Source organism: Microcaecilia unicolor, unplaced genomic scaffold, assembly GCF_901765095.1.
Source record: "Microcaecilia unicolor unplaced genomic scaffold, aMicUni1.1, whole genome shotgun sequence".
In the NCBI taxonomy this organism is placed as follows: Eukaryota; Metazoa; Chordata; class Amphibia; order Gymnophiona; family Siphonopidae; genus Microcaecilia; species Microcaecilia unicolor.
Window position 1 is genome coordinate 186309 of NW_021963013.1, and position 21446 is coordinate 207754.

At 42.4% G+C, this 21446-nt stretch overlaps 1 protein-coding gene across 1 annotated transcript; it reads right to left on the reverse strand.

The window, feature by feature from the left end:
* Nucleotides 1-1250: 1250 nt before the first annotated feature.
* On the reverse strand, nt 1251-20886 carry LOC115458733 (vimentin-like). Its single transcript, XM_030188557.1, has 9 exons — nt 20246-20886; nt 19423-19483; nt 12312-12407; nt 11820-11981; nt 11441-11566; nt 8325-8545; nt 5204-5247; nt 3007-3089; nt 1251-1595 (listed from the first exon to the last, which is right to left on the reverse strand). Exons 1-9 carry the CDS (start codon nt 20788-20790, stop codon nt 1548-1550), a joined length of 1386 nt encoding a protein of 461 aa, XP_030044417.1. The 5' UTR covers nt 20791-20886; the 3' UTR covers nt 1251-1547.
* Nucleotides 20887-21446: the final 560 nt, after the last annotated feature.

Sequence of the window (21446 nt, forward strand, 5' to 3'; positions counted from 1 at the left end):
CATTGGCTGACGTATAATCATTCGGTTTTAGAGTTGCAGTTTGTTGTACTGTTTTCAAATCGAAAGCGGGCGGGGCAATATAGAAAGACAACTGGTACGAAAGGAACAAAACCTGATATATAATTGGAATACTGTGGAGCCCTGTGGACTAAATAAAGAAGTTGATTGGTCATTATTAATGACCATATAAAAGAACCAGGTAATCAGTCACCCAATCATGCGCAATCAGGAACTGAGGTAGAAGCATTGGAGGCTGGGGAGCTCCTTATGATATGCCTGACGGAATTTAGAGGTCGGATACGGTATGAGAATCAATTTTATTGTATTAGATTTATTGTGAGAGTTGAGATAAGATTGTAATGTTGTGTATTATATAAGGTCTCCTGATGAAATGATAAAAAGAAACACGGCCAGTGTTGGGACCAGAAAAAGTTATGGGACCGGAAGATATGTAATATAAGTGGATGGAATAGATGCCAAGCATTCCACAGTTTTTCTTTCTTCTTTGGACTAATGAGTTCTTCTCAGAAACCAACGAGGCCTTAAAAGCAAGCAGAAGGAAGTGTTCTGCTCATTACTGTGTGATGTCTACGATTTAGGAGCAGAAAGACAGTGTGTGGTGAAATGGGTCATCACGTTGGAATATCTGAAACACTGTGAGATGAGCCTCAGCTGGTTTTGTTGAGTAGTACTTGGGATGAGCGATTTGGGAAATGTATAGTATGGAGAGACTACTGTGAGAGTGTGGGGTAGAAAATGTTTTATTGTTAGATAGTGAGGTTTTCATAATAAAGATTGTAAAATTTAATGCACACAACGATGTGTTTGTAGTATATTTAAACGTAAAGAAGTATTGTATTAGTCAAGTGGTAGTGGCATTATACATTTCTATGGGCGCATTAGCGATTAATGCGCGTAAACCATTTACGTGCGTTAAAAATGCTAACGCACACATAGTACACCTTAGTAAACATAGGCGTAAGTCTGTTATTGAGATAGACATGGGGAAGCAACTGCTGTCCCCGGGATTGGTAGCATGGAATTTTGCTACTAATTGGGTTTCTGCCAGGTACTTGTGACCTGGATTGGCCACTTCCAGAAACAGGATACTGGGCTAGATGGACCATTGGTCTGAGCCAGTATGGCTATTCTTATGACCATGAAATAACTTCAAAAACACTGAACAAGAAAGCTACAGCAGAAACTAGTTTCCAAAGATTTATTGAAGCAATGACAGGTTGCTCTTAACGCTGATTGGCAAGTTAAGCAGTTTTATTGGAATTCAAATATTTCAAAACAGTATTGTAGCGCAAGATATTGCTATCAGGAAGTCTGGAAACTCAGGACTCTACTGTAAACTCATGTTCTAACCTCCTCTCGAGTCCTTAGTTTGCAAGACCTAAACTCTACAATCTAGCATAACCCTATCTTGCGCTCTTTTATTAACTGCGAAAGGCACTTGAAAGCTGTTCGATGACAGTCTCATCCTGCTGGTAAACATCCTGGGATCAGTTCCGATGAAAATACACACGAGGCTGCCATGCGCTTCACTCCAGATCATCGTGGTCATGGTGCTGAGAACTTTCATTGATGACCTGATGAAAATTATATTAGAAGTATTAGGAGAGAGATCTGAGCAGTTCTTAAACTAAACTAAGTAGCACTGTTCTTTGATTTTAAGTATACACATGCAATTAATGATAAAACGTGGAAAAGGAAAGGTTTTTGTGACGATGATTGGCAATTAAGAACCAAGGGATATATATTTAGCCAGCGGACATGAGCATTTTTTTTTACCTGCCGCTGGCGTTATTCCTGGATGTTCAATGCCATGCTATGCCAATAATCAGCACTAACCGGATAACTTTAGTGGTCAAAGATAGGCCTGCTATTTAAACGGCCTATTTTGACCACTCAACATAGCCGGTTTGGCACTGAATATCCATGCCTAACCAGCTATATCATGGGATATAGCTGCTAACTGGAATATTCAATGGAAGATAACTGGTTATCTCCTGCTGAATATCCGCTGTTAGGCGCTTAAATGCTAGTTAACCAGCCAAGAGCCATTCCTGGCCAGTTAAATAGTTTTGAATATCGAGGATGTTACTATGTTTTGCCTGTAGCTAAAATGAAACAAGGTTAGGCTGGGGTGGGAAGAGAACATCCGAAGATTGCATTTTTAAATCACTTCCTCCCCACTCCCCTGAATATTTAAAGTATATATATTTAAGCAGTAAACACATGGGCTAAAGTGCCCCATTCCCCCCATTCTAATTTCTCAGACAGAACCTCCATGGAGAGTTTTCTTTTGAAAATGAGCTGCCAAGTCTCATGAATATTGTGAAAACTGACCCAATAATGAGATCTGGTTGTGAAAGGTGTGCAGATTTCTACAGCTGATTCTATCCACTTATATTTCCAGGTTTACTGCTGTTATTGTATCAAACTGTCAAATTTATCTTTCCACTGTTAGGAAAATTGTAAGATATCTGGCAGTGTTGTGAATTTCCAGGGGGGCCATTTCAACTGGTACTAAAGATGATTTTTGTATCTATGACAGAAAAACATAGTACAGAAAATAGCATCACCTCCCCCCCCCCAAAAACAAATGGGAATGGGGGGCTAGTGTCACTTCCATAACTGCAAATGGGTAACTGCTTTTAAGCAAGTAGTGCCCAAATCTCCAGAGGAATGTCACTGAGGCTACTTTCAAGAGACTATTTTTTCCAGTTACCCTTCTAGAAGTTACTGGACAAGTAGATGAGAAAACCTGCTTGCCAGCAAGTCTCCACTAGCTATTAAATAGTTAGGGGTCCTTTTACAAAGGCACGCTAGCGTTTTTAGAGTGCGCTAAATGCTAGAGACGCCCATATATTCCTATGGTCATCTCTAGTATTTGGTGCATGCTAAAAACACTACTATGCCTTTGTAAAAGGAGCCCTTATACAGTAAGGCCACTGCAACATTAACTCATTCTTTTTGCTACCCCAATGTGACACCAACCTGTCCATCTCTGGTCTCGACAGTCTTAATCAAGAGAGTTCTCTTTGAGTGAGTGTCCATTGGGAATGACTCCAGGTTGGTTTCTGTACAAGTGAAAAAAAATTTAAAATTAGTTGCTTGGTTGAAGTAATGGGGAAAGCATATATGGCACCAAATTGTATGGCTTCTCCACTGCAAATATGGCAGTACAATTTGGCATAGAAATGGCACAGCATACAACATAACACTTACTCTCTTTTTACCAAGTATGTTACTTTGTTTTCTCTTTTGATGATTGTAGACCTCTTAGATGTATTTTTTGATGAGTGGTATATCAAGTATTAAATAAATGATACAAATTTGGTACCCAATAAATATTATTCACAGAACATGCTTCCATCTGCCATAATCTAGAACTAATCTAAAAAGACTGAGACATATAAAACATTGGAAATGCTGTCATACATTCAAATCTGAATTTCAATATGAAAACAATAATGCCCTCTGGATATACAGGTACCATTTGTGATTATATATTACATCTCTAAGCCAAAATGGCCTCCCAGCAAGACTATGACAAACCAATTAGTTCTAATAAACCAATATCTAGTCACTCAATATCTTGCACCTATCAAATTTTAATAAAGCAAGCCCTCTTCAGAACAAATGAACTGACTCCTAACTAACTTGTTATACAGAGGCAAGGGGAGAGGGGAGGTTGTTTTAAATAGAAACAGACTTCACATCTGTGTTCATTGACCTCTCAGGATATCCACAATGAATATTCATGAGCGAGATTTGCATGCACCACAGAGGTCAATGCAGTACCCGAAACAATTATTTAAAGGCTAAAACCCCCTAAAGCAGCAGGATTTAGCACCATGAAATGGTGGCTAGCATCGGAGAGACCTAATATGAACACAAAGGTTAAGTGAAATGTATATTTTTTATGAAAATGCAAAAAACATACAAGATAAAAATATACAAAAGAGAAGATACTTGAATTAAAACGATGGAGGTTTTTTTAACAGCCAATGATTGAAAAGGTAAGGCGTAAAGATATATAATGCCTTTGTACTTCTGAGGCTTTTTTTTCCTCCTTGTTTATAGACACTGTTATGGGACAAAAAAAACCCTCATATTGCATTAGTGAAGGAATATTGTTTGTTATATTTTCAGTTCTACATTCAGTATTTTCCTTGCAAAATCTACCTGTGCAATACAGTGGGAGCAAAGGTCCATAGGTATAAAGTAGCCCCAGACTCTGCCTACTTTTCTACAAAATACCCCGGACTGTATCCCAAAGCAGACAGTCTGAAAATTAATTCACCTGATTCCAGGAGCCCAAAACAGCTCATGCTAACATTAACGGTTCCATAATATTAGTGACAAGGTAATGACATACAAATCAGAATGTTTTTTTTAATAAGCTGTATCAGGAGCTCAGCATTTAGAAATATTGTTCTGTTTTTTTTTTTTTGGAACAATCTCCCATTAAGGTGAGGTTTGAATCTATTTGAAGTTCTGCAAAAAGCCTGGTTGTCTGCAATAATTTTGGGTGAGGTTCATTTATTGGTATGATGATTTTGACTTTATTTCATGCATTTGGACTTGTAGAAATATAAGGTCTGTTGCGGATCAAATGTGCAATTGGTGTGCAGCATGGGGCAGGTGTTCTATATAAAATGTTTTACGGTCTGCACTTTAGAGAGAGGGAATTGAACTTCAGAGTGGTTTCTTTTAGAGGAGGAGTGTATGGGAGGCGACTAAAGATGATTAGGATTTGAGTGTATTATAAATGGCTTCATTGTTTACATGGATCTTATGAACTGCTTTGTGAATTTCAGACAAGGCAATATGTTAAAATGTAATATATAGTGGTTTCTTATCCAGACCTGAGAAGCGAACAAAAGAATGAGAAAAGAATCATAACTGAACAATTCAAAAGCCAGCTGTGAATCTGATGTGACATGGCTAGCCAAAAGGGCTCCCAAATGAATTCAAATTTAGCCCAACATCCCTGCTTTATGGTGTTCCAGGATCATGAGGGCGGGGGTGGGGGGTGGGAGGAAGTAATATCGGGAGAAAACAAAAAATGTTACTTGATCTTAGTTATGTGGCTATTGTTGTTGCTTTGTGGATTCAATAAAGATAAATTTAAAAAAATGTAATATATAAATATTTTTACAAGCATGAGGGAAGACACGGTTTATCTTACCTCTTAGGTTCAGAGAAGCAAAACTATGAGCTGGAATGGTAATTCTGAAAGACAAGAAAGCAACAGAATCCTTTTTAGTGACCTTCAGCAATCCCTTTTCTATCTAAAATGGTTGCTTATCTCTCAACAACAAACATAGGGGATCTTTTACTAAAGCTTAGCTCGAGTTATCTGCAGCAGGGCACATTTTATTCCTATGGGACCTGCTGCAGATAACCCCCATATTTAATAGCACATCCAGAAATTATGCGTCAACAGTTATTTGAACTCTTCCAGTCAATATAGACGTGGCATGCAATAGCATAAGATGGTTGAAATATGTATTTGATGTACACATTCCCTTTCAAGTGCCTGAAAAAAAAAAGATGAGACTAGTTCAAGAACCCCATAAAAAAGGAAATGTTATGGAAAATTTGACAGGCTACAGCATATAAATTGGTTTGAATGTACTTGACTAACCCTACAAATGAAAGGACTCAGATGTCACTACATTGTCCACAGCGTAATATATTAATACCGTCCTTGAAATTATAGTTTATTAAAACTTGCTATACAGCTGAAACCGACATAGCAGAGCAAAGTGGTGTACAGACTAAATTGGAAAAAGAAATGGAAAGGACCTGCATAAACTACAGGACAGCAAGACTGTAAAACAGCAGGTAGGATAAAAGGAAAGTATTAGAACAGCAGCACACCAAAAATAAAATATCGAACAAAAACTTTTTCAATAAAAATAGACCAAATAAAAAGAAAATGTATAGAATTAGAGAAGGAGGAAGAGGGGAACAAGCGAAATGACATGGGAATTTAAGAACAGTCTCGGTTGGGTAATTCTGGTTAGCCTGCATCTCTATAAACTTGGGTAAATAACCAGGGGGCCCTTTTACTAAGCCGCTTAGGCGCCTATGCGCACCAAATTGGAGTTACCACCCAGTTACCGCGTGGCCCTTTCAGTAATTTCAATTTTGGCACGCGTCCGCTACGTGCGTCTAAAAAATATTTTTTATTTTCTGATGTGCGCCAGCTATGCGCATAGACCATTACCACCCGGTTACTGCATGAGACCTGACCGCTAGGTCAATGGCTTGCTCAGACCCAAAATGGATGTGCGGCAATTTTCATTTTGCCGCACGTCCATTTTCGGCAAACATTTTAAAAAGGCATGTTTTGTAGGTGCGCTGAAAAATAATTCTGCACGTGCCCAAAACACGCGTCTACACTTCTGCAGACCATTTTTTCATCGCACCTTAGTAAAAGGACCCCTAGGCCTTTAAATCCATTTAAAAACTCTTAATTAAGGGTTACTTCGAGTAGGATTGGGGAGATTATTCCAGGTGTATGGTGAAACAAAATAATAGCTTTTGTGCCCTGTAGATTCTAATTGAGTAGCTTTCGGACCAGGGAGAACGAGGCAGTTATCGTTCAATGTTCGGAAAATCCGATTGGGAGAATATGGGATTGTTAGATTGGAAAGATAGTCTGGTGTAAGTCCTAGGTAAAGCCACAGAACCAACTGAAATCCTTCTCTTGACTCTGGATACAGAAACAGGCATGTGTCTTACACAACACATAATTGACATAAGAGTTGCCTTATTGGGTCAGATCAAAGATTCATCTAGCCCAATATCCTGCTTCCAAAAGTGGCCAATCCAGGTTACTACTACTACTACTACTACTTAACATTTCTAGAGCGCTACTAGGGTTACGCAGCGCTGTACAATTTAACAAAGAGAGACAGTCCCTGCTCAAAGAGCTTACAATCTAATAGACAAGTGAACGGTCGGTCCGATAGGGGCAGTCAAATTGGGGCAGTCTGGATTCACTGAACGGTAAGGGTTAGGTGCCGAACGCAGCATTGAAGAGGTGGGCTTTAAGCAAAGACTTGAAGATGGGCAGGGAGGGGGCTTGGCGTAAGGGTTCAGGAAGGTTGTTCCAAGCATAGGGTGAGGCGAGGCAGAATGAGCGGAGCCTGGAGTTGGCGGTGGTGGAGAAGGTACTGAGAGGAGGGATTTATCCTGTGAACGGAGGTTACGGGCGGGAACGTAAGGGGAGATGAGGGTAGAGAGGTAGTGAGGGGCAGCAGACTGAGTGCATTTGTAGGTAAGAAGGAGAAGCTTGAATTGAATGCGGTATCTGATCGGAAGCCAGTGAAGTGACCTGAGGAGAGGGGTGATATGAGTATATCGGTTCTGGCGGAATATGAGACGTGCAGCAGAGTTCTGAACAGACTGAAGGTTACAAGTATCTGGCAAAATCCTAAACAGTAGCACGATTTTATGCTAATGGTCGAAAGATAAGTAGAGGCTCTTCTCAGGTCTACCTTAATATCAGTTTATGGATTTTTCCTCAAGGAATCTGCCCAAGCCTTTTTTAAATCCAGCACACTAAGGCAGTCATTTTAGAAGGGCTATTTGAGTTTGAGACATGCAGAAACTGACATCTAAATATTTATCTTGCATAAACGTCTAAGTCCCCATTTAACAAAGCCAGGATATCCACGTCTCAAGCCAGAGTGCATGCAAATGGCTGGTCCAGGGCTTGTTTTGGGTGGGACTAGGGCATGGCAAGTTCACAGACATTTAGTCCCATTTCAGAAGATCAATGTTGGGAGTTACACCTGCTACCAAACATGTTTACATTTCATCAATCTGCTCCTATAAACCAATGTTCCACTGGAGGGAATAGGGGTGGTTGCCCCCTTAATTCCCCAGTGGTTTTTGTCCCGTTCCACCCCCCACCCCGTTACCACAAGCCAAACTGGCAAGGGATATGTCCAGTCTCTGTGACAGTGCTAGGAAAATACATATTTCTATCTCTAAAATGCCAAAGATAAATGGGTATGTGCTGGCACAAAAAGGTTTATGTGTTGATTTTCAACCCATGGAAAACGGATGTTTTTGCTGCCCACACTCAATGCATAAATACATATTTCTCCTGTATTTTAGAACAGCTTCTATGCCAGCAGGTTCTGTTCTAAAATACTAATGAAACTTGGGACGTCCTGACCTTGACGTCTCAATTCCAACTTCTATATCCGGTCTAAAATGAGCCTGTAAATGTTTTTACCATAGGCTCCAGCAATGAGTTCCCAAGCTTGCACTGAGTGAAAAATTTTCCATACCTGTTTTCCTCTCCCTCCAGCAGTTTCCTGTATGTAGCAATCTCAATATCGAGAGCCATCTTCACGTTCAGCAGATCCTGATATTCACGCAAGTGGCGGGCCATTTCCTCCTTCATGTTCTGGATTTCGTCTTGCATACGGGCAATACTGTCCTGGTAATTAGCAGCTTCTATGGCAAAATTCTCCTCCAACTCACGCATCTGGCGCTCCAGGGATTCATTCTGAAAAGAATGAAATGTTTATGCAACTGGGTAAACATGGGGGTCAGCAAAAACTGTACTCTGCTATAAATGTTTCCTGAGCCTGTCTAGTGAATCAAAGCTGTACTATGCCTGGGTAAGTTGACAGACCGAGGATTCATGATTGTTCACCCTTCTTCTAAATACCTGACAGCTCTGTATATATGTTGGCTCAGGGAATCTGCATCCGAAGTCAGCACTACTGCCATGAAAATTCCGTTCCATTTCCAACCTCAAATATGTTGAATGGCTCAGAATCACTACTTTAGCACTCTTGCATAAATTGTAGCTGCACCACCATACCTACTGATATCTATCTTCCCTGAAAATTTGTCCACTCTATTTTTGAATGAATTTAATATTGTAGTCATTAACAACTTCTACTGGCATACAGTGAATATGACGGATAGAAATCCATATATGTCTACTACCCTTTTCTCCCTATTTCCTGGGGGGAAACAAAATTCAAAATTCAGCACACGTTGTAATTGTTTTGAACAGAATTCCCTCACTATAAAGGCTGGCATTTCCCCCAGGTGCACACATTCCCCAACCACTTTTTTCTAGCCCTCCACCCCATGAAACACATACACACTATCTACCTATCTCCGCCCCCCCCCCCCCCCCCCCCCATGTTACACTCCACCCCATCGATCTTGCTCCAACCCTTTCCCCTGTCATGGTACACACTACTCCATCCACCTTGCTTCAACTCCATCCCCCCATGGCATACACAACCCCAAGCACCTTGCATCAGCCCTCCTTCCCCCACCCATGGCACACATACACACCCCCAGCCACTTTTTTCCAGCCTCCCCCCCTACACACACCCCATGCACCGTTTTTTCAGGCAACCCTTCCCTCTCTGTCTACCTGCAGATACACCACTACAGCGTGGCATGAGAGAAAAGCTGCACAGCCTCATATCGAGCTGTCATCCTGGGCCCGACTGTTCCTTTGAGCCATGCAGCCTAAAGGAACCACTGGGGACCAAGGTAGGAGAAACAGAGGAAGCAGCCCAATCTGCGGCTGTGCAGCTCCTCTCTTGCTGTGCTATAGTGTATGTGGAGGTAGGTAGAGAGGGAGGGAGGGAAGCAGCCAGCCAGAAACAGAGCACATTTCAGCAGACTGTGCAGAATTCTACACAGGAAATTCTGCAGTCTGTGGAGGAAGGAAATTCTGTGGAAATTCTGCATTGTGCAGTAGCACAGAATTTCCCCAGGAGTACGTATTGTGAGGTCTGACCCAGTATGGCTACTTTTATGTTCTTAGGTACAAATTAGGGGTGGGCTGTCATTTGCAATGATATCGGAAAAGCCAACATATCCTATGTCACTGCATGCTTTTAACAAACGAAAACTAGCAAAAACAAACATTTTGTGCTTTTTTGGTTGTTGATTTAGTGCACATTATCCCCCGGGTTCTATATAGGTTGTTCAAATTTGGGCACGAAGGGCAAATGTGCATGCAAATTAGTTAACAAACCATTAACAATTATTGATACAAATTGGCACTAATTTGGACTTGCGCTCATCTGCCTTTGCGGTATTCTATAAAGCCGTGGATCCAAATTTGGGGCATCGTCAAGGGAGGGGCATTGGCAGGTCAGAGGCGTTCCAAAAATGTACTCTGTTATAGAATTCTTGGGGTTTGGTCAAGGGAGGGGCATGGGCAGGTCAGGGGTTGTTCCAAAAATTTTGACTCTGTGTTATAGAATTCCTGGGGTATAGTCAAGGAAGGGGTATAGTATGGTCAAGGAAGGGGCATAGGCAGGTAAGGGGCCTAATTTAGACTCTGTGTTATAGAATTCCTAGGGTGTAGCCAAGGGAGGGATATAGGCAGGTCAGGGGTGTTCCAAAAATTTAGACTCAGTATTGAATTCCTAGGTTATACATCCAACTTGCGTGCCAGGATTTACACTAAGGTTTCAGCAGGCATAAATCCTCACACCCAAAGTTGGGCGTGGGAGTTGGCACTAAAGAGCTATTCTATGAAAGGACATTTGGCGTGGAGCACCCATTATAGAATATGAGTTTAACACGGACCTTTCCTTCACCTAATTTTGGGCACCATTTACACAATCTGGCCCTATATGGAAAGAGGGCACGCTCTTAATGACATTGCCCCCAAAACGAATATGAAGACCAACCAAAAACAAACAATGCTGAGAATGACATGGAAAATGAAAAATGAAAATTTGTGGGCGGCCCACCTCTAGTATAAATGTGCCCTTTGCACATGATCCCCTGGATTCTATGTGTGGCACCTAAAACTGAGATGCACATGCAAATTAATTAAATAAGCTCAGAACCATCAATAATTGAGTGCCAACAGCCAATTATTGATGTTAATTGACGCCCATTAAAATCTGTACATGCATCTGGCTGCACACTATTCTACAAGGCAGGATGCATAACCTCCATACCATGTATCTCAAAAGGAGGCGTGGCCATAGGAAGGCATGGGTGTGTCAGGGGCATTCCAAAAAGTTACATGCATAATTATAGAATACTGGGTCAGCACAGCCAACTTTGGCGCTATCATTTACTCTAGGTTTCAACAGGTGTAAATCTAGCACCCAAAGTTAGGGAGCGGGAATTGACACTAAGTGCTATTCTATAAAAAGTGTGCGCCAGAATAGTGCTTACTGCGCCCATTTTGGATGCATCACTTATAGAATCTGGTCCTATGTACACTGGTTCGCAAAAAATGCCACCCTAGCCACTGCCAAAATATGGGTCTGGACAGGGGCACAACCTTAGAAACCTGAGGCAAATATATCCCAGGGCGTTTTTCCCTATGTATTTTAGCCACGGTCTTACTGTTATCACACGCTATTTCTATTTGTAAATTTCTCTTTTCGATGCCAGTACTCACGGTTCCTTTCAGGGCATCCACCTCGCAGGTGAGGGTCTGGATCTGCCTGCGGTACTCATTGGCTTCCTGTTTGGCTTGGCGCAGGGCTTCATTGTTGCGGTTAGCAGCTTCAGAAAGATCTGCAAACTGGTGGAAAGCCAGAATTACTATTTGTGTCAACGAACTAAAAAAAGCATTATTAAAGCCCGAACACGTGCCGGGTTAATATTAGCAAACTTAGCCATCTGTGAAACTCTTGAACGTGAAAAAGTTGCCAAAAGAAGGAACACAGACAGCATAGAAGACTAGATGAAATGCTGAATGTAGGAGTTAAGCTAAGTTTTCACATACATAAACCACCAGCAATATATTGCTGTTGTATCAATGCATACTTGATTACCTTGGACTTGTACCATTCTTCCGCCTCATGCAGGTTCTTAGCAGCAACATTTTCATACTGTTGGCGAACATCCCGCAGAGCAGCAGTAAGGTCTGGCTTAGCCACATCCATGTCAATCTGGATATGATGATCCTGGAGCTGTGCCTGTAGTTCACGAATTTCCTGGAAAAAAACCCAGACTCAAATTAAGGGAAGCAGCGGCCTAGCAGGAAGCGCATTGGACTAAGACTTTGAGATAAGACTCTCATCATTATTGCATGGGTAGCCTCAAGCAAATCACTCTGTCCCCTTGGGCCTCTGAGACCTAACCTCTCCTCCAGTCAACAAATTTTAAAAAACCCTCCAAAGTGCAAGTTATTAGCACAGTTACCAAATAACACTAGAATGAGTGCAGGCAAATTACTCTAAAGAATGTTACCAGAACACTTCCGCAGTCAAGAAGCTCCAGAAGCCGAGCAAATAAAATCAGAACCACAGAATATGATAACCTACTTCATCGTGAAGTTTCTTCAGAAAAATGATTTCTTCCTGCAGCGATTCTACTTTGCGCTCAAGATCCAAGCGTGCCAGAGATGCACTGTCGACATCCTGAGCAAAGTAAAGCATATGATTAACAGAGTTGCTTGCACCAACATCCACTTATTAACTGCAACACGAACAATGTATTGATTAGAAACAAGGTAAAAGAAATTTTAAAAAAATTAAAGGGAGTTTGTGAAAGCTCAACCCCCACTGAAGTAATCTGCAGTGTTACTGTCTGTTTTGCAGATGTGGGGCCCAGGATCTGAACATTTCAGTCTTCTGGCTCCACTGACTGAGGGGTATGAGAGCATAAGAGGGGTATGGTTGTTCATATCCCCCTACCCTGTCAACTTATTCTGTATCAGTACCTCTAAAATAATGATTTATGTCACATGAAGTATACAATTCCCCTCCCCTCAGCACCATTCACAGCCACGTATTTATGTTAATAATACAAATATTTAATAAATTATTACCAGAGAAAAATATGTACTGGCCTGATGGCTCAGTGGTAGTGCTAGAAATAATTTTAAATAAGTAGACTGTCGTGTGGAGCATCCCTGGTTCAGTCTTCGAGTTGGGTCTTTCCCTGGGTCAGGAAGGGAAAGGGATGCTGTGAAGGCAACTTTCACAGCCTCCAGGAAGAGGAGTGAGTTGTGGCCATTGCTTACAGGTGACAATCAGTGGCCTGATTCTGAAAGGAGGCCTGATGTATGACCCTTGGCCATATTCACTAGAAATGTGTTAAAGTAAACATCTACCATACTGTGCTTCATCCAGGGGCTCGCTCTCTTGGTTATATCCTCCCAATAAGAATCTGATTGCAACACACTTCTTTAGAGCTGACTGGACACAAAGAACTTGGGGCTCCTTTTACAAAGCTGCGCTAATGATTAGAAGCGAGCTAAATACGAAAAAGTCCATTCTGTTCCCATGGGCTTCTTTGCTAATGGTAGTGCAGCTTTGTAAAAGGAACCCTTGTTTCTTAAGGAGTGGAGGTGGGCTATTCCAAAAGACTTTCACTGGTCTTATGCTTGCACATAAAAAGCTGCCATACTGTCAGCCAAAGATCACATGATGTCAAATTGGAGCAGCACCACTGCAATGAATGCATTCCAGCCATCTGCATGCATGTGGAATGCAGCCCTGTTCAAGGGAAATAGCAGTATATGCATTGTACATCTCCCTTCATAGCCACTGAATTAGGAAACAGCACCACTTATGCCATGAAAAAAAAAAACCAGGATTCAAAAATTAATAAGTGTATTTTCTTTGCACAATCAAAAGAATACAACTAGTATGCAAAGATTTTAGGAATCTACTGCTACTTAAGACAGCTTTCTCCATTATCGAAACATTTAAAAATAGCTTCTTTGTGCATCATTTTACCCATTTTAAAATCCTACAGTTATAAAATACTTCTGCTTCACAAAAAGGATCTTTGTAAGACTCAAAATATGTATTGCATAACCTCGATTGGCATTTCCTCTTCCCCATCTAATTCAGCTGACCCAGAAGCAATAAAAAAATACTGAAGAGCAGCCAATCCTTCTAACTAGTGAGTGCATCAATTCGTTTGCTACAATTTTAACCAAAATCTTCATGAGGTACATGAGAACAGCTATTACCTATTAGTTTAAAGAAAAACAATGGGTTAAAATGCGCACAAACCCATAAAAGCAAAACTATTTATTTATTTGGATTTAGCTCACACCTTTCAGTAGCAGCTCATGTCTCTTGATTGGGCATGAGAGAGGTTTAGTTATGCTCTTTCAATAATATCTGTTAACTTGCAAGGCAATGATAGTAAATGAACACAAAACTCATTTTCATGTCATTAACACGGGCCGTTAATGTGAGGTACCTGATACATTAATGGCTGGTAACACACTTTAATGCATTAGCCTTTATGAGGCTCTTCAAAACTGTGCACATACCCTGGGATTCTATATATCATGTCTTAAATTTCCATGCGGAAATCAAAGTGCGTAACTTGTTTAACTAGCTAATCAGTGCTGTTAATTGGAAATTAACAAGCAATTATCAGCACTAATTGGCATTAGAAGTTATGTGCACAACTTGCTAAGCGTATTCTGTAACATGGCGCGTATAAATTCTAAGTCACATAGTTGAAAAGGGGGTGCAGCCATGGGCATTTCTAAAATCTATGCATATCGTTAAAGAATACACCCGCTCTGCGCCTAATTTAAGCGTCGGGATTTACGCCAAGTAAAACGTGGCATAAATGGCCGGGACTACATTTGTTCATGTGGAGAGGTGCTTGGCATAATTCTTTATACGCGTGGAAATTTAAGCCTATTCTATAAAATTTTGGCGTCCTTTTTTTCTGTGCAGAATTGTCAGGCGCCATATGTAGAATCTAGCCCATAATGGGCTAAATGGTGTAAAAGATGCCCAAAGATAGGTGCCAAAATGTGCACCGAGCTAGTATTCTGTAAAGGGCACTCTGCACGAAACAACCTTTACAGAATGTCAGCTTAGCATACCTTTCATTCCTAAATTTGCCTGCCAAAGGCTGGTGTAAATGCTGGCACCCAACTGATAGCAGTTAAGCGCAAATGCATGTTTTCTATAACATCATGCCTAATTTCTGGGAACGCCCCTGCCCCACCCATGCCCCTCACATGGCCACAGCCTCTTTGGCGTTGCACGCTATGAAAGTTAGGTACACATGTTACAGAATAGGGCGCAGGGAAGATTTATATTTAACTCCTAATTACTGCCAATTAAGGGCTTCTTTTACAAAACTGCACTAGCTATTCCCGTGCGGCAAATGAGATGAAACCTATAGGAATCGAATGGGTTTCCTCTCATCTGCCGCACCAAGAATTGGCAGCGTGGCTTTGTAAAAGAGGTCCTAAATGCTTGCTAACGCCAATAACCGATTGTTAGCATCTAATTAGCTAATGAGTTTACATGTAGATCTGTGATCCATACCCAAAATTTTCGCACCTGACTTTGGGTGACCTATACAGAATCCAGCACAACGGCGGTAATTTTATATGCAACTTGAACATGCAGAACAAGCTGTGGTAAAAGAGGCCCTGAGGTAGCGTCAACGCATGGATTTGCCATACACTGAGGCCCCCTTTAAAAAAAAAAAAAGGAAATGGCCATGCCAGGTAAGCCCCCGGCGCTAAAAATCGAAAAATATTTTTTAAGTGCCGTAAATGGCACGCAGTGGGTGCAGGAAGTACCGCCTGGGTCCTATGGTAGCCCGGCAGTAGTGCCGAATTGCCACATGGCAAGTCCGCGATATGGCTTGCCGCACCTTTCTACAAGGGCTCCTTAGGTTGGAGCTTATGAAACTGCCCCCGTCTATACACACACACACACACATAATTAGGCAATTAGGCACTTGGACAACACAATGCCTACCTCCAGGATGAGGTCTGGACAGGGCTGGGATTTCCACACATACTCTACAGCAGGGGTTCTCAACCCAGTCCTCGGGACTCACCCAGCCAGTCAGGATTTCAGGATACCCACAGTGGAGGTAGCACATGAAAATTCGTCTCATATACATTCATTGTGGATATCCTGAAAACCTGACTGGCTAGTTGTGTCCCATGGAATGGGTGAAGAACCCCCCCCCCCCCACACACACACACACACTCAAGAGGGGAAGAAGGGAAGGCACAGCAGAGGCTACTTTATAAAGGTGAATGGGCACAAAATCCAGAATTAAGTTGTGTTATTGCCAAACAAGCACTGTTACTATAATGCAGTTTGGTAAACGGAGGCCTATAGGCACTTCACTTCCTGCCCTATCTCCATCCGCAGGAATGCCTCCGTGCAGCGCAGGCAAAAGTATACATTCTCTAGAACAATCCTTGCACTTTACCTGTGGTGTGCCTGGTAAAATTTTCAAAAGGCTAAAATAGGAATCCTACCAATGCGGTAAGCACCAATGCCTGCTTACTGCAGGTTAAAATACAATACTGCGGGGTGAGGTCAGGCGTCCCATGGTAGTTGTGGGATCAGCACATGCTTCCCATGTGCTAAAAGATAGATTTCAGCACTAGGGCGTGTCTGTGGGGTGGAGAGTTGGTGTGTTCTGTGCTCATTGGTTAATGCAGCCACATCGCTGTCCGCCAACTGATTAGCGTGTGGTTAGTGCATGAGCCCTTACCTAGAAAATAAGTGTCCATATGAGCTCATATGCTAATGGGGAAATTAGTGCATGCCCATTAACGGGAATTATGGAAATCAGCCATTTTACTGCTGCACCAAAAGTGGCCTCAGCACGTGGAAAAGACCTGCACTGGGGATAGCACTGGCCACTTTTCTGTGCAGCTTAGTAAAAGGGCTCCTTAAGCCTCTTCTCCCACTGTGTCTCTATGGAAGAAAACATTTCTAAATAATTAACACATCTTTCTCCAAACATACACCAGCCACCATAACCCACCGCTTCAAAGACTACATTAGTATGGTGTACATGGAGTGGAGGAGTAGCCTAACAGTGCAGTGGGCCAAGGACCTGGAGAACTGGGTTCAGTTTTCACTGCAGCTCCATGTGAGCCTGAACAAGTCATTTAACCCTTCACTGCACCAGATACAAACTAAGCACTTGTAAATAATAAACCACTTTGTTTCTTAACCACAGAAAGGGTGGTATATCAAATACAATTCCCATAGTGGCAAAACTCTGAATACCACTAGATGCAAAGGTGAAAGTAATACATGTATAGCTCACATACTACAAGGTATCTAAAGACCCTGTGTCCTTCTATGAAATTTATTTTAATCTCTTATATATTGCCTGCAAGTCTGAAAGCTATCGAAGTAGTGTACAATCAGGTACAGTAGATATTTTTCTGTCCTTATATAAATTTCCAAAAACAATTTTCTGAAAAGAAAAATTAACTTTTTAACCTGGCTTACTTTAAAAAATGCACAAACTTATTTCACATCTACTCAATACATAAATTCCCTTAACAAAATGGAGTCCAAAAAGTAACTTGAATATTGAAAACCTTTTTCAAAAGAAATCATGCTGACTTCACTCAGTAGGAATGCAGCGGGTTCCTGGTACCCCGCAGCAGAAAAAAACAGCTATTATCCATAACAATTGCCCTAACGCCACTACCTACATTCCACTGGGAATCCCAGAGAAACCATTAGTGTCCTTCCACTAAGCGAACAGATGGCTGGCTGCCTTTTGTACATCCCCCATACTGGAACATACAAGGATTAATCAAAGTAACAGTTGTCTCCGCTTTGAAAGGAACCCAGCCTATTCCTCCATTCTGTTTCACTCCTTTTCACCACAGTACTGGCATTAAGAAAGACCAAGAACTTAAAAAAAAACGGGACAAAACGTGTTGTGACGTAATCAATGTGAAATTTCACATCAGAAAATTAGCTTCATTTGCTTCCATGCTAATACTAGCATAAAATCAAGATTGCTACACTTTTTTCTAGAACAGAAAGCACATTTTACTGCAATTTCTTCACTAGCATTTCAGGGGCCATTTTACTAAGCCGCGTAAGCGCCTATGCGTGCCCAACATGCGCCAATTCTGAGTAACCGCCCCGGCTACCGCGTGGCCCTTGCGGTATTTTCATTTTTGGCATGCATCTGCTACGCGCGTCCAAAAAATATTTTTTTTATTTTCTGGCGTGCGTCAAGTGGCATTTGACACGTGCAGGTCATTACCGCCCGGTTACCACACGAGACTTTACCGCTAGGTTAATGGCTGGTGGTAAGGTCTCAGACCCAAAATGGACGCGCTGCAATTTTGATTTTGCTGCACATCCATTTTCGGCAAAAATTCAAAAAAGGCATTTTTTACAGGTGCGCTAAAAAATTATTCTGTGCACGCCCAAAACATGTTGCCTACACTACCACAGGCCATTTTTCAGCACACCTTAGTAAAAGGACCCATCAGTGTGTTACTGTCTAAAAATGGAGAAAAACATTTTCATAAGAAAAGACTTTGGGGCCCTTTTCCTAAGCCACACCAAAAAGTGGCCAGCGCTGTTGTTGGCATGTGGATTTCCTGCGTGCTGTGGTCACTTTTAGCATGGCGATAAATGCTAATTTCCCAATTAGCCCATGGCCATTACCGCAGGAGCCCGTACTGCCACCTATTTTATAGGTGCTAAGGAATCCCCGCACTAACCCTGCTCTTATCGGGCGGCACGCAGCAATGTGCATGCACTATCTGATTAGCGCAGGACATGCCTACTTTGACCCGCCTTCCCTGCTAAAAAAGAAAAATGATATTATAGCACGGGATTATTTATATAATTTATATCCCGCCTGAACCTAAATGGGTAACAATATAACATTCACAGTTTCTTATACAATACAATACAAACAATAAGAATACCCACTGTGTCTCAAGCAACCAGAAACTTTAAAAAGTCTCACCACAAGATATTAAAAGGCCTGAACAAAAAAAAAAAAGCGTCTTCAGAAACTGTCTAAAAAGTCCTCCATTAGTACAGTAACGTAGATAGCTAGGCGGGGCATTCCCCAATCTAGGACCTGCAACCGAAAAGGCTGCTACCCATGTACCAGCATAGTGCGTGCTTATCAATGAGTCAGCTGACAGTTTTCTTGTGAAGTTAGATCTCAACCCCCTTGCAGCTACAAACAAACCGAAAATACCATGTAATCTTGCCATACACACGATCTAATGGAGAAAATACAAGATCTTAAAATGAATTCTATATTGCTCAGGCAGTCACACTACCTGAATGGCACACTACCATAGGACGCCTCAGAGAATCTCAAGGCAGTGCTTATTGGCATGGGGTTGGCACGCACTAGTGCCTACCGTGGCTTAGTAAAAGGGTCCTTGGTAATCTTTCAAGTTTTAGACAGTATTCATTTGGTTTTACTGCAATAGTCCACCCTCTCAATTTTGTATCCATTACTGTAAAATGTGGAGAAACTGGCAGATAAAAAAAAACAGGAAACAATTGTGCCACTAGATGGCTTTGGTTAGTCTGATGTTAGAAACTTCTGTGAAGACAAAGTCAAAGGAAAGAACATTTCGTCAAAGTTTACATTTAGCCACTACCAAAGTATATTAAAAAAAAAAATACAGACCTGTCTAAAAGACTGCAGATTATTTTCAGCTTCTTCACGCTGAATCATTTCATCTTGCAATCTGCAAACAGATCATATGAAACTTTATTAAAAAAAAAAAAAAAAAGGAAGTAGCTGTTGCTCTGCACCAGATCGGGGTTCCTCTACCACACCCTTCCATTCATCCACCCACCCATCAGTCAGATAATGTCATTTCCTCATGTCTTTCTTTCCCCCCTCTTCCCAGTTCTATGCTCTGATATTACTATCCAAACTGCACTTGATGCTTTCTGCTGCTGCAGGAGTCTGGTGGAAATAGATAGTATTAACATAAACTATGCACAGAGCCAGAAATATGTAGACCCAACTAAAAAGCAGCAAGAGGGACACTTGTTTTGCAGGATGTGGAGAGAATTCCATCTGAAGCCCTGGAAAGCAGAACGAGTGACTTAAATCTTTCAACCCATTCTGTTTCAGTAATAAACTACAAAGAAGGCTCATTAAACCCATATATCGTGTCGTTCTAAGGATTATACTGAACAAAAGAATGATACCCATGGATTCAATACGAAAAGTCAATGCCCACCCCCACCCCACAAAAAAAGCTTACACCCCAATTCTAAACATTTATTACTACACTATAACTACATCTTTTTATCCGCACAAGAGAAATCGTGTCACGTCAGGCCACCATGTGGACCGAATCCCAACTTCCAAGAAAATCTAACAAAAGAAAGTCGAGAGAGCCAAAGACTTCGGCAGACCCCGCCTACCCGCAGCAGAATACCGTTATCTAACTGTAGTGCAGCAAAATCAAGGACAAAAAAAAGAGAAAGGTGCTTACTTTTCCCTAAGTCTCTGGAGGTCGTCTGCCAAGTTGTCCCTGTCCACCTCTATCCTAGCTTTCTCGTTGTTGAGCTGGTCCACCTGCCTGCGGAGGTCCCTCATCTCCTCCTCGTACAGGTCCCCGATCCTGGACGTGCCTTTGCCCTTCAGCTGCTCCAGCTCGGCCAGCAGGATCTTGTTCTGCTGCTCCAAGAAGCGCACTTTGTCGATGAAGTTGGCGAACCTGTCGTTCAGCTCCTGCATCTCGGCTTTCTCGTTGGTCCGGTTGGCTTTGAACTCCAGGTTGATGGCATCGGCCAGGGAGAAGTCCACCGAGTCGTGCATCCTGGCCGGGGGCATGCTGTTTCGCAGCCTCATGGCCGAAGACTTGGTGGCATAGAGGCCCGGGGACGAGGAGCTGGAGAAGACCACCCTACTGCTGCTGGGGCGGGCGCTGCCCAGCGAGTACCTGGTGGAAGAGGTGACGTAGCTCCTGCTGGAGGAGCTGGGTCTGCCGCCCCCGAAGATCCTTTGGTAGGACGAGGTCTTCGACTTGGTGGTCATTTTTTTTTGTAATCCTTGCACAAAGGGGGAAAGAAAGAAGAGAGTTTGCCTTCTGCAGCTCCCTCTACACACCCCGAGAGACTCCGGCAGGACCGAGGAACAGCGCCCAGGGTGGTATTTATAGCGGCGAACGGGACTGAGGGGAGAGCGGCGCCTCCCGCCACCAATCGGCGCTCGGACCTGTCATCCAGTAGCCAATGGACGACAAGCAAGGGGAGGGCACTGGGGACTTCCCAGACGGAGCCCCCGAAGTACAGTCGTGCAGGGCTGGGCTGTGCTGGGCTGGCACAATAGCTGAGCAGAGCAGGAAGGGTGGGGACGGGACATGTGCTTGTGCGAGAAGAACTTGACCGGAAAACTTCACTCAGAAGTGCTCAGTCTTTCAAAACCGCTAGAAAGCAGCAGCTTCTTGCTGTCCAGGGAAACTAAAAGCACGCATTCGTTGGTTTCTTTTCCTCCCTCGGAAAAATGGACTATTTTGCTAGTGTGGTGACAGTCCACGCTCAAAAGCGACTTAAACTGATCCGATGCATGTCCTCCTAGGGAGCGCGATCCACAGGAGCCAGTTCTTTGGGTGCCGAGCAGCATCCCCACGCTTGAACTGGCTCTTCACTGAGGGCTCATTTGTACGGTGTTTTGACATGTTGGCACATTCC